We start from the raw sequence: 14,107 nt of genomic DNA, 5'->3' as shown, positions 1-14,107 counted from the left end.
TTGGCTATCTTTGACAGGAATGAAGGTGACTTTAGAGAGAAAGATTATATTTCAATGACACACTTTTGTGAGTGTTAGAGTAATTATCTTTGAACGTTTGTTGTTTGCCTATAAAACTGGACTGGATCCTGGATCCTTCTGGTTTCCTTGAGTATCTGACTGTGACTCTTCAAACTAAGGTTTCCAACATTCTCCCATTCTCTTATCTTACAATCATTAAGAACTAAAACTGTCCTTTTTCCTGAAGTCTGGCAAATGAAAGCTGGACAACTTGAAATAAATTTCAGGGAAATGACCACAATAACTCATATATAGACAATCTTTGTGCCTGTTGCTCTATGAGTCACTCAAAATGAGACATTTGAACTATACACCGGAAAAATCCGTCAGATTGCCCCTGCCCACTCCCACTCTATTGGAGGATGCTTCAAGCCTGACATCTAGAGACCTTCTCACTGGCAGCACTCTGGACTTAGACGCCAGGTGTATCCCTTAGTTCCAACCATGAACCAGTGTTTTCCTTTTGTTTCCATAGAAATGCCTCTTATTAACTACGAGATCACTTGCTGAATGAGGCAGAGTCTATGATCCTTAATTCCACCTTGCTGCACCTGTATTAACTCCTCTTTGGAAAATAAGAACCCATATAAATAGGGGCACCTGGCTGGCTCAGCTGGTAGAACATGCGACTCTAGATCTCGGGGTTGTGAGTTCGAGCCCCACATTGGGTGTAGAGATTACTTAATAGAAATCTTAAAAGAAAAAAAAAGAAAGAAAAAAGAACCCATGTAAATAAAATCAAACACTAAGCTACTTGGCTACCAGAAGCCCTTCACCACCACTACCTCCCCCCCCCCCCCAGGGGAGGGGCTCAGACTAATTTACTGATCTGTATTCTTGGATACCCACCGATATCAGATCAATTTGAGAGAGAATGAGAGAATTGGGTTTGACTCTACTGTTACTATTCCTTAGACTACACTTGGGGATAAAATCAATGGTGTCATGTAGTACCAAACCATGTAGAAAAATAACCAAGTTCTCAGATAAGGAACTATCTCTGAGACCCCCTCCCTTAGCACAAGGGACCAAAAGTTGCGACCTGCACTGTCTCAGATCCTTCCATTCCAAAGCCTCCACTGCACCTTAATTCAGCTTGAAGCAGTTAAATAAAGAAGGCAGACCTCTGCCCATGTTTCATAGAAATGGAATGCAGGATGGACAAGGGGAAATTTTAACAGGGAAAAATGTAGCATGTCTGACTCCCTGTTATTTTTATTCCCTTTTAACCTGTAGGTTGAAAACTTCTGTTTAGCCCTGAACATAGCCATGTTACAGCTAAGATTTACAGAAACTGTTGTTTGCCCAAAACCTACCTCCCCTGAGGAGATGGAAGAATAGCCACAGCCATCATCATCCCAATTCCCTAAGACTGAGGAATGACCATAACTTGGTGGTGGGTGGTGGTGGTGGGGGGGGGGGGGGGGGGATTGAAACCGTGCCCCATAAGGTTAATGAGGTTGATGCTAGCAGAAAGCTTAAAGCTTGTTTTTCAGGGAACTGTTTCCCCCTAATCAGCTATTGTGTCTTTTCAGGCCCTGCTACCAAATACTGGCTGTCTCTGCAGAAGTCTGGACTCAAGGTCAACTGATAATGGCTGCAGCCTATGAACAAGCAAGGTCCTGATTCCTTACCTGAGAAAAGGAGCCTAAGACCCCATCCAGGTTGTACCAGCTCTCAGAGCATGCCCACAGCCTCTTCTCCTTGTCCTCAGATAACCTCCTGACATCAGGGACTCAGTTTTGCCTCATTCACATGTCAGGTCTCCACCCCGAAGTAAACATGGGAATCTACGGTACATATGTTTCCTGAATATACGTGCTCCATCTTTCGCCATGAATAATCATAAATGTCCCTGCCCTTTTCCTTTTTGAAGTTTGATTGTTTGTTTTTATTTATTTATTTCAGAGAGAGAGAGAGAGAGAGAGAGAGACAGAGAGACAGAGAGAGAGACACACACAGAGAGACAGAGAGAGAAACAGAGAGAGAGAGAGAGAGAGAGAGAGAGACAGAGAGCTTGTGCGCATGGGTGGGTGGAGGGGCAGAGGGAGAGGGAGAAGACTCCCCATTGAGCAGGGAGCCCCAGAGGGGTGGGGCTCGATCCCAGTACCCTGAGATCATGACCTGAGCTGAAGGCAGATGCTAAACCGGCAGCCACCCAGGCGCCCCTCCATTCCATTTTTTTTTTTTTAAAGAGATAAACATTACATACTTTATTTTTAAAAATTCATTCATTCATTCATTCATTCATTCATTCATTTTTCATCATCTGTGGTCCCAGTGTAGGGCTTGAACTCAGGACCCTGACTGAGATCAAGAGTCATGTGCTGTTCTGACTGAGCCACCCAGGTGCTCCCCTTCTGTTCCATATTTTAAACAACCCTGGGATCACGGCTCAGAGTCACAATTGGCCCAATGAGACTCACATTCACCCCTCTGTGCAGAGGTGCCATCTGTGGGGCTGGTTCCTGTTTGTCCATCTTCCTTCCTCCTCTTACTGGACAGGAAGGTGGTGTGCGAAAACAGCCAGTGACTATGTGGAATGAGACCGAGGATTTCCCTTGGGAAGCAGTTGGGAGAGGGAGGACAGGTCGATGGATAATCAATAAACTTTTTTTTTTTTTTAAGATTGTATTTATTTATTTGACACAGAGAGACACAGCGAGAGAGGGAACACAAGCAGGGGGAGTGGGAGAGGGAGAAGCGGGCTTCCCGTGGAGCAGGGAGCCAGATGCGAGGCCCGATCCCAGGACCCTGGGATCATGACCTGAGCCGAAGGCACATGCTTAACGACTGAGCCACCCAGGCGCCCCAACAATCAATAAACTGTTAATGTTGCTTTAGAGGAGTGTGCTTGCTGGGCCCATAACTCGGTGGATGAGTTAGAACAGTCCCTGTCAGGCCTCCCTTAGCCCTTAGCCCTTAGCCCTTATCACTCCATGCTTGTGTTTGGCCTCTGACCGCTAAGATACCACCATCATGTGTTCAAGGTCCTCCTCAGACTCAGCCAGCCACACCATGCCACACCCTCCTACCTGCACACCCACCCCTGGAAGGCATTATAGTAAGACATCATCCCCCACATTCATGATTCCCAAAGGGTTTACTGGAGTTTCCTGGGTTAGGAAAAGGAGGGGACTCTTTTTGCCCCCAGATGAGGTGAGCTCTTCAGACACCCTCTTTCCCCTTCCCCTCCTCCCTCCCTCCCTTTCCTTCCTCCCTCCCTCCCTCCCTCCCTCCCTCCCTTCCTTATCTCTCTCCGAAATTTGCAAGCTGCAGCCTAAGGGTTAGGGGGAGTTGAGGAAAGCCATTGAATGGAGGGAAGCTCCAGGCTCTGACTTTAACAGAAAGCTTTCTGCATTTGAATGAAGCGATTGAATGAGGCCCATTAGAATGGATCACCCTGAACGTCCCATCAGCCGCCCCAGCCCCACCCCATCCTCCCCCCCCAACTGAAGTTCTCTGGTCGAATTGGAACAGTGGGGGGGGGGGGGGGCTGTCCATCCTAAGTTGGCAACTAGGCCCCTGGCCCATAGGGAAAAAAATCACGCACGGGTACAGATGAGTTGGTAGCTCAGGCAAAGTGGTCAAAGTGTTGGCAAGGTTTCTGTGGATGAGGGGAGATTTGTTCTGGGACCACCCTCCCATATACATCTCTGGCTGAGAAGTGGGCAGGGGAGCCCTGTGGGGGTGGGGGGGGCGGGACCCACATCTGGAGCTCGGCGTGGACTATAGCCGCTGCCTGCCCGGGTGTGTGTGCCTGTGTGTGTGTGTGTGTGGGGGGGCGCTGAGGGCTAAGGGCTGAGGGTGGTGGGGTCTGCTCACGCTGACTCCTGCAACTCAATTCATTCTGGGAACCTTCTGTTGTTTCTGCTGAGGTGCCAGGTGCTGTGATGACCAAAGCTAAACTCCTCTCTTTGCCTAGTTCTTAAAAGGCCTGATTCTAAATGGGCAGAAGACATGAACAGACATTTTTTCAAAGAAGACATCCAAATGGCCAACAGACACATGAAAAAGTGTTCAATATCGCTCGGCATCAGGGAAATCCAAATCAAAACCTCAATGAGATACCACCTCACACCAGTCAGAATGGCTAAAATTAACAAGTCAGGAAATGACAGATGTTGGCGGGGATGTGGAGAAAGGGGAACCCTCCTACACTGTTGGTGGGAATGCAAGCTGGTGCAGCCACTCTGGAAAACAGTATGGAGGTTCCTCAAAAAGTTGAAAACAGAGCTACCATATGATCCAGCAATTGCACTACTGGGTATTTACCCCAAAGATACAAAAGTAGGGACCCGAAAGGCTACGTGCACCCCGATGTTTATAGCAGCAATGTCCACAATAGCCAAACTGTGGAAAGAGCCAAGATGTCCATCAACAGATGAATGGATAAAGAAGATGTGGTATATATATACAATGGAATATTATGCAGCCATCAAAAGGAATGAGATCTTGCCATTTGCAACGACGTGGATGGAACTGGAGGGTATTATGCTGAGCGAAATAAGTCAAACAGAGAAAGACATGTATCCTATGACCTCACTGATATGAGGAATTCTTAATCTCAGGAAACAAACTGAGGGTTGCTGGAGTGGGGGGTGGGGTGGGAGGGATGGGGTGACTGGGTGATGGACACTGGGGAGGGTATGTGCTATGGTGAGCGCTGTGAATTGTGCAAGACTGTTGAATCTCAGATCTGGACCTCTGAAACAAATAATGCAATATATGTTAAGAAAGAAAAAAAGAAGAAGAATGTAGCAGGAGGGGAAGAATGAAGGGGGGGAAATCAGAGGGGGAGAAGAACCATGAGAGACGATGGACTCTGAAAAACAAACTGAGGGTTCTAGAGGGGAGGGGGGTGGGAGGATGGGTTAGCCTGGTGATGGGTATTGAGGAGGGCACGTTCTGCATGGAGCACTGGGTGTTATGCACAAACAATGAATCATGGAACACTATATCGAAAACTAATGATGTAATGTATGGGGATTAACATAACAATAAAAAAATAAAAAATAAAAGGCCTGATTCTCCTGTTATCTTGTTAAATGGACTGACCCCTGCACCCTCCCATCCTGCCAGACCCCTTGTGCAAATACTTCCACTTGAAGAGTTCTTTCTCTGAATCCAGAAAATAAACAAACAACACCCACCACCCACACCCACCCCATTGCCACAAATACCTAGCAAAGACAAAGCTAGCTGGTCTCCTTCTGCCTCAAGGCACTTTAGAGAGTCACTCTCTTACACACACCTTAGGCTCCATTACAGGCTGCTGTCTCCCTTTCTCTGGCACAATTCCATCCCTGGAGGAGCCCCATATCGCATCTGCAGCCGTGAGCTGGAGACAGTATGCTCAAGTAACCGGGTGGTAGCACCGTAACTTTGAAATGACCTACACCCCAAGTCATCCATAAACACGGTCCCTGGAAATCTTTGACATTCACGTGCCTCTGATGAAATCCTTGCTTTGGAAACTCCAGCACCCATAGCCAATCTTGTCCATGTTCTGCTAACCTTTGCTCGCCCTCTGTTCGCCTGATATTTTGCCTGATTGTTTACACAGAAATTAGATCCCATCCGGCAAGAGCTGAATCCGAGTCCTCTGCTCACCCCACGACGGAAAAGAATATGCACAGGCCTGCATCCCTCTTCTCCTTCTCCACCATGTCAGAAGAAAAGGTGGCCCTCCCTCCTCCCATCAAAACCCAAACCCGAGATAAGACTTAGATATAAAGGAAACCAGCATACTGTTTTGAACTATAGACACTTGTAAAAACTAGCAGCAGCAGCAAGCAAGGAAACACACAAACCACCACCCCACCACAGGTGCAAGGAGGGTGCGCTGACTCACTGAATCTCCCCCTTTTCTCCCCAGAAGCATCCCCCACCCATCCCCCCGGAAGATGTCCTCCCTATGCCAGAAGGGGAGTGAGTGACGTTCTTTTCTTCCTTTTTTTGTTTTTAATTATTCTTTTTAAAAGACTTGTATTTATTTGAGAGAAGGGGTGGGGGGAGGGAGGGAGGGGGAGAGAGAGAGAGAGAGAGAGAGAGAGAGAGAGAGAGAGAGAGGGAGAGAGAGAGAGAGAGGAAAGCAGACTCTCCGTGGAGCAGGGAGCCCGACGTGGGGCTGGATCCCGGGACCCTGAGCTCGGGGCCTGAGCCGAAGGCAGGCAGACGGTTCACGGATTGAGCCAGCCAGGCGCCCCAGCTTTCTTGTTTCTTTGTCTGCCTGCTTGCCTGCGTGTGGGGTCTGTGGATGTCTGATGCCTGTCCTGTGATTTCGTGGGGAGGTGGGCCATCTTTCCTCCTTCGAATGGCCTTTGCGCATTTGTCAAACTTCTGTCGGGCTTGGGCCTATCTGTTTGGGTATCTGTTCCGTTCCATCCGTCGACGTGTCTCTTTTGTCTGCCAACATCACAGGGTCTCTATCGCCTGTATACATAAGCATTAAACGGGGCTGGCCGGGGGTGGGGGGGGAGGGGGGGAGACGACGACTTTATTTCCTGAGTTTTGTTTTGTTTTCTTCGAAATCACCACAGCGATTCTAATTCCTTTTGCCTGTCTGCTTGTTTATGTAATCTGTACACCCATCCAGTGCGGTGCTGGAACTCACGACCCCCGCAGATCAAGAGTCGCGGTCACGTGGGCCTCCTCCGACCGAGCCAGCCAGGTGCCCTGAAGTACGTGTACTTGAAAAACCGATGTGACCATGAGAGACAATGGACTCTGAAAAACAAACTGAGGGTTCTAGAGGGGAGGGGGTTGGGAGGATGGGTTAGCCTGGTGATGGGTATTGAGGAGGGCACGTTCTGCATGGAGCACTGGGTGTTATGCACAAACAATGAATCATGGAACACTATATCGAAAACTAATGATGTAATGTAGGGGGATTAACATAACAATAAAAAAAAATAAAAAAAAAAACCGATGTGAAGCCTGCACCCGTGACCTTTTTTTTTTTTTTTTATTAGATGCACCCGTGAAGTGTTTACTGCGAAACCTTTTGATCGTCGCACTCTTGAGTTGAGGCCGTACCAGTAAAGAACGTAGTTTAGCCAACTGAGGAAGAGATCAGCTTTAAAGGAAAACCTTCTTTTCACGTTTGTGATGTCTGGTCCATTCTCTCAACTCGATCGATGTCCAGCCTTCAGAGCCACATTATTTGCTTGGTTTCTCTCTCGTCTGTGCTTCCTCGTGTACTTTCCTAATGCTCAGGATTTATGGTTTACGGAGAACAGTTTTCAGCCTGGTGTGTGTGTGTGGGGAGGGGGGGTGCGGGGGGAATGTTGTGAAGTGGGATCAGGGATTCACGCGGGTAAGGAGGAGGCAAGGAGAAAGGCTTGGTTGGGAAGGAAACCATTAAAGGTCCATGTTGAAATGGTGAAGTTTATTTTATTTATTTATTTATTTTTTTTTTTTCCAGATTTTATTTATTTATTTGACAGAGAGAGACAGCGAGAGAGAGAGAGAGAGAGAGAGAGAGAGAGAGAGAGAGAGAGAGAACACGGGCAGGGGGAGTGGGAGAGGGAGAAGCAGGCCTCCCGCGGAGCAGGGAGCCCGACGTGGGGCTCGATCCCGGGACCCTGGGCTCGTGTGACCTGAGCCGAAGGCGGGCGCTTAACGACTGAGCCACCCCCCAGGCGCCCCGAAATGGTGAAGTTTTTTTTTTTTTTTTAATTTTTTTTATTGTTATGTTAATCCCCATACATTACATCATTAGTTTTAGATATAGTGTTCCATGATTCATTGTTTGTGCATAACACCCAGTGCTCCATGCAGAACGTGCCCTCCTCAATACCCATCACCAGGCTAACCCATCCTCCCAACCCCCTCCCCTCTAGAACCCCCAGTTTGTTTTTCAGAGTCCATCGTCTCTCATGGTTCTTCTCCTCCTCCGATTTCCCCCCCTTCATTCTTCCCCTCCTGCTACATTCTTCTTCTTCTTTTTTTCTTTCTTAACATATATTGCATTATTTGTTTCAGAGGTACAGATCTGAGATTCAACAGTCCTGCACAATTCACAGCGCTTACCAGAACACATACCCTCCCCAGTGTCCATCACCCAGTCACCCCATCCCTCCCACCCCACCCCCCACTCCAGCAACCCTCAGTTTGTTTCCTGAGATTAAGAATTCCTCATATCAGTGAGGTCATATGATACATGTCTTTCTCTCTTTGACTTATTTCGCTCAGCATAATACCCTCCAGTTCCATCCACGTCGTTGCAAATGGCAAGATCTTATTCCTTTTGATGGCTGCATAATATTCCATTGCATATATATACCACATCTTCTTTATCCATTCATCTGTTGATGGACATCTTGGCTCTTTCCACAGTTTGGCTATTGTGGACATTGCTGCTATAAACATCGGGGTGCACGTAGCCTTTCGGGTCCCTACTTTTGTATCTTTGGGGTAAATACCCAGTAGTGCAATTGCTGGATCATATGGTAGCTCTATTTTCAACTTTTTGAGGAACCTCCATACTGTTTTCCAGAGTGGCTGCACCAGCTTGCATTCCCACCAACAGTGTAGGAGGGTTCCCCTTTCTCCGCATCCCCGCCAACATCTGTCACCGAAATGGTGAAGTTTAATGTAGTAAGAGTTACCTTTAATCGAAGGAATTCTTGCTGGAGGTTGCTTCTCCCCTCTCCTCCCTGGATAGGGGAGTGAAGTTTTTTCGAGGTCCCTAGTGGACACAGAAAGCGTTCAAGGGCCCATAGCACCTATGGATGGGGCTCTGTTGCCCTCTAGTGTCCTATCCTCTGCTACTGCTGTTCGTGGTTTCCTCTGACGACTTAGTCGTCACAGGTGTCTATCTTTGATGGTTAATGCTGCTCGGTGTCGGTTGTTTGTGTGTTTGTTTTTGAAAGCTTTTTGAGTGATCATCCAGCGTGGTGCTGGAACTCACGACCCCTGCAGATCAAGAGTCGCAGTCGCGTGGGCCTCCTCCGACCGGAGCCAGTCAGGTGCCCTGAAATGCGTTTAGTTGAAAAAGGAAAAAAGAAAAAACAAAAAACGAAGAAACAAAAAACAAAACCCAAACCTTTTTTTTTTTTCTTTTTTTTCCTTTACGGGTCAGAGGAAGTTCTACGCCTTGTTTTTCTTTTACCCTTAATAGCACGGAACAGTTCTTCTTCTTCTTCATCATCATCATCATCATCATCAATATTTAGCTCTTCTAGAGCACCTCCCCCGCCCGCCGCGTACTAGTGTTGGACGGCACGGATGTCCCGGAACTGGATTTATTGAGTGAACGGCTATTTTAACTCCCTTCCTCCCCATTCCGCGCCTCCCCCCGCCCCCGCCCCCGCCCCCGCCCCCGCCCCCGCCCCCGCCCCCGGCCCGCCCCCGCCCCCCGCCCCCGCCCCCGCCCCCGCCCCCGCCCCGTTTGTTGTCCTTGGGCGTTATCGTGGTACGTGCAGAGACGGATTCGGTTTGCAGCTTTCTGGGGGCGGTGTGTGTGTCAATCCCCCCCCCCCCCCTTGCTGTCCTGAGCTTTCTTCGTGTGCTTCAGAGAGACCTCCTCCTCCCCTTAAAATGATAGAAGGTAGAAGGTTCATCGGTGGTGGTTGTCGGAGTACTCGCCTGGTGTCGGTTTTACGGTCCTTGCCCGCCGAAATTTGTCTTAAGTCCTCCCGGAAGCCCGGGCGCCGCAGGTGTGCCACTGTGGGAGGCCCGTGCGGGGAATTTTCCGCTCGTGTCCGCTTCTCCCGGGGCGCGTCCCGTGGCCAGTTGGCCCCCTTTCCGGCGGCAGCGGCCCGGACGCGTTTTCCAAGTCTCCCCTGGGCTGCTGGAGTCGCGCCTGTGCCGGCCGGGAGCTCCCGAGGCCGCCGCCCCGGGGGCCGCCCGCCCTCCGCCCTCCGCCAGCCCCTCCGAAGCGGGCCGGGACGAGATCGGGCGGCCGGGCGGCCGGCTGTGCGCCTTGGCGGGCCCGCGATCCGGATCCGCCTCGTTGTTGTTCGCGCCGGTTGTCTCGCGCCACCTGGCGTCCGCTTTTATATAGCGTCTCCCCGCTGGAGCGTCGGCGATGTCGGCAAGGGATTGTATTTGGCCGCGGTTCCCGAGGCGGAGTTCCAGGAGGCCGGCGACGCTAGCGCGATCGTCCCGCTGTCTCCGGGCCGTCGGCGCGCGCTCCGCTCGCGGGAGATTGAGCCTCCAGGTTTGTAGGGTGGTGGTGGCGCCGCCGCCTCGCTCCCGGAGAGCCGCGTTGGGGGGCCGCCTGGACGGGTCGACCAGCACCCGCCGGTGCCCCCCCCCCTCCGCCCGCGGGGTTGCGGGGGGAAATGGGAGAGGCTGCGTCCGGCGCCCGGGCGCCATCCGGCCCCTGGCTCCCGTCGGTCGTTGGGCCTTCCGTGTCACGCTCGGGCGGTTGGGGACCGGCCTGAGCCTTGCGGGGAAGCCCGTGGATGGCGCGACGGGCCCGGCCGCGGGCACGCGTGGGGTCCCGGTCATCGGACCCGAGATTCTCACTAAGTTTTCCGAGGCCCGCTGCGGAGGTGGGGACCGGACCGGACCGGGTCGGGTCGGGCCGCGAGCGCCCCAGGGGCCCGGCTGCGGTTCCCGTTGAGGTCCGGCCTTCGGGGGGACGCCTCCGCGGTATCGCCCCCTTTCCTCAGTCCCGGCCGGGAGTCAGGGACCGGCATGGGGCGGTCCTGAGGCCCGGGGAGGAGGGCGTCCGCAGGGGCCTCCGTCGAACTTGGTGAGAATTTCTAAGTCCCAACATGGGGACGACAGGCGGACCCGGACCCGGACCCGGACCCGGACCCGGACCCGGACCCGGACCTCTCCGGGCCGCTCCCCACTCCCGCCAAGTCCCTACTCGCTGCCGGCTGCCACCACGTTCCCGGGGTCGACCAGATGGCCCTGGGGGCTCCGGGGGGAACCGGGGGTGATGGAATAGTGCTTGGGGGCCCGTGGCCGGGCCACGGTCCCAGGAGATCCCGGTGACCTGTGGCTAGGCCCCGCCGGGCGGCGCCAGCTATTTTCTCACCCGAAATGAGCGCTTTTTGCTGCCAGGTAGGTGCTGGCACGTTGTGTTGTGGTGATCCTCTCCTTAAGAGAGGTGGGCCTCTGGGCGTGTGGCAGGGCTCCGGGCTTGACCGTGATGCCAAGCCCGGCTCTGTCGCCGCTGGCTGGAGCCGTCCGCGTGGGCCTGTGCGGCGGCTCCTGTGCCTCCAGGTGGTCCAGGCCGTTGGTGCCGCCTCCGGTCTCCAGCACCCGAGGGCAGTGTGGGCAGGGGGCGCGTGGGTCCTTTACCCCGCGCACTTCACTCTGCAGGCACCCGGCTGCGGTCGTGACAACCCCCCATCCCGCAAGGCTCCGTGCCGCGTGTCAGGCATTCTCGTTTCTGGGGTTGTCCGGCTGTTCCCGCCCTAGGGTTTTCGAGGGGGTGTCGGTGAGGCTGAAGCAGGCTCCGTCGGGTTGCTGTCCTCACCGGCCTCTCCCCTCCTCGGGACCTTCTCGGGGTTTCTGTTTTGCCAGATCGATGTGGTGCTCTCGTGCTCTCCCGGGCCGGGCCTAAGCCGCGTCAGACGAGGGACGGACGTTCATGGCGAATGGGACCGCTCTTCTCGTTCTGCCCGCGGGCCCCTCGCTCCTTCACCTCTGCCCGCCGTGGCGGTGAGGTGGGGGGTGTGGGGGGGTGTGCAGGCTCCGGCCCGACCCCGCCCTCCCGTGTTCTGCCTGACGGCGCTCGCGGGACCGGGGTCCCCTGACGCAGCAGACACTCTCGCTTGCCTCCCCTGGCTTCGTGTGGTGCGCGGCCCTCCCCGCCACGGGGAGGGCCGTCCCGGCGCCGCGCTGCTCACCCGCTTGGGCGTGCTGAGCGCGTTGCGCGTGGCTCTCCGTGGTGCCCCTGGAGCGCTCCAGGTCGTCTCAGGTGCCCGAAGCCGAGCCGGTAGCGTCGTTTCCCGTTCCCAGCGACCCCCTCCCTCGGGCCACCGCTGTCGGTGGCGTGTCCGAGGAGCGGGTGGTGGAGTCGGTAAGGGAGGCCCACCCCGCCCCCCCGTGGGACGCGGGCGCCTCGTCGTCGCCTGCCACAAGCTGTGCTGGTGGTGGGGATTGGACTTTGGTGTGGGGCGTGTGAGCCGCTTGCGGCGGGCCGAGCCAGCGCCATGGCGCTTGGCCAACCGAGGGGCTGCTGCCTTTTTGCCCGGCATGCCGTGCCTGTCTCCGTTTGTCGTTGCCTCGCCCGAGGCGCGAGGCTCCCGGTGGTCGGTGACGTGAGCATGGCGTGTGTGGCAGGGCGGAGGCGGTCTCCTTCTGGGGTCCCGGCCGCGAGCGCTCAGGATTGCCCTGTTTGCCTGTCCCCTTGCCGCGTGAACCCACCGCCCGCCCCCCGGAGCCCTTGGCTTTGTAAGGCCTTTGGAACGCCGTTCCGCGGGGCCCGGCCGGGCGGGGGGGACGATTTGGGTGGGGGCGATGCGCCCTCGGTGAGAAAGCCTTCTCTAGCGATCCGAGAGGGTGCCTTGGGGTACCGGAACCCCCCAGCCGCCGCCCCTCCTCTGCGCGTGTAGTGTGGCCACCGACGCGGGGTGACTACCGTTGCGTGTTGGGCAGAGCTCTTCCTCTCTGTGAGGGGGTCTGATTTTGCCGGCCCCGCGGTGGGGCCGAGCGCCGCTCTTTGCCTACCGCGGCCTGCGCCTCCCCCCTCCGAGTCGGGGGAGGGTCCCGCCGGGCCTGGCCGGCGTCCGGCGCGTGGGGCTCCCGCGTGCGTGTGCGAGCGAGCGCGCGCGCGGCCGCTCCCTCGCGGTGTTGTCTCCCGAGGGGCTCGGGGGGCGCCCCCCGCGCGCCCCGCTTCCCCGTGCCGCGCGAGCGGCTGTCTGCCCGCCCGCTCCCGTCCCGAGTCGCCGCTGGGGGTGGCGTTCCGGGCACGGGTCGGGCCGCTCTCGCCTGGGGGCGCTTCTCCAGGGTCGCGACTTTCCGGGACGGACCGGATGGACGGAGGTTCAAGACGGGGCCCCGCGGCGGGGGTTCACGTGGGTCTGGGCCGCAGCGGTGTGGGGCCCGGTTCGTGGGGAGGCTCGCCAAGGGTGCTGAGGCCGGCTGGCGTCCTGGGCGTCGCGGGACCGCTCTCGTGCTGGTGGCGGTGGGATCCCGTGCACGTTTACCTGGTGGCCCGGCTTGCGTCTTCGTTGGCGCGCCCTTCCCCGAACCGGTTCTCCCCCCACGCGCTCCCGGCCCTCAGCCCGCTGTGCTTCCTCCTCCCCGGCGCCGCCGACGCACTCCCGCTGCCGTTTGCCTCGACCGGATGCCTGAAGGCGCGTCTGTGTCCTCGATCCGCTCTCTCGGGACCGAAACCGGCCTCGCCGCTTGTTTGGGTGTCGTCCCCTCCCCGGGCCGTAGCTACGGGTTTTCCGGGGGGTGGTCGTCCCCAGGCGAAGTGCTCTCGGTCCCCTGGTGAGGAGGAGAGAAGGGCCCGCGCGGGTCCGGCTTCCAGCTGGGTGGCGGGGGTGGCGTCGTTGTGCGTGCGGGAGAGCGTTTCTGGGGGCCGGGCGTGACTGCGGTGGTGTTGGTGGTGTTTCGGGGCCCGAGCCCCGCGAGGTTGCCAGGGCCCGCCGTGGGGGCCAGGTCGGCGTCCTTGGGTGCCACGGGACCGCCCTTGTGCTGGAGGCCTCGGGTGGTGGGACCCCGTGTGGCCCTCGGTGTCCGACCTTTGGTCCGGAGGCGCTTTTGAAAGGGCTCCCTGAGCTTCCTCGCGGCTGCCCGCCGTCCTCTCTCCGCCCCCGCCGCTTTTCCCGTTTCCGGCGCCGCCTAGTTCCTCGCCGCTGAGCCGTCTTGTGGCCTCCCCCCGTCCGGCTGCCGATCCGGTGCCGCGCGCCCCCTGTGCGCTGGCGCTTCCCAGGCCCGCTGCGGCCTCCCATCCGTGTCCGCCGCCGCCCGCCAGTCCGGCGGTGGCGTTGTGTGCTGACGAGGGGACGGCCTCCGCCCCCCCCCCCGGCCGTGGCCCCCCGCTCCGGCGCGCGTGCCCGGGCGTGGGTCGGGTCCCGGCTGTCCGTCGTGGCTGTCGCGGCCGCGCGCTGCCTCCCCGGTGGTGGTGGTG

General features: G+C 56.1%; 1 protein-coding gene across 1 annotated transcript in view; it reads left to right on the top strand.

Annotated features, from left to right (window-relative positions):
- The first annotated feature begins 9,415 nt into the window (after positions 1-9,415).
- Positions 9,416-14,107, top strand: part of LOC144380739 (uncharacterized) — a 22,840-nt gene continuing 18,148 nt past the window's right edge. Inside the window, exon 1 of the mRNA XM_078065559.1 lies at positions 9,416-10,225. Coding sequence (XP_077921685.1) covers positions 9,604-10,225 — 622 coding nt within the window. The 5' untranslated portion in view covers positions 9,416-9,603. The remainder of the gene's footprint in view (positions 10,226-14,107) is intronic.

Source organism: Halichoerus grypus, unplaced genomic scaffold, assembly GCF_964656455.1.
Source record: "Halichoerus grypus unplaced genomic scaffold, mHalGry1.hap1.1 HAP1_SCAFFOLD_140, whole genome shotgun sequence".
NCBI classification, from domain to species: domain Eukaryota; kingdom Metazoa; phylum Chordata; class Mammalia; order Carnivora; family Phocidae; genus Halichoerus; species Halichoerus grypus.
This window is presented reverse-complemented; position numbering and strand designations above follow the sequence as displayed.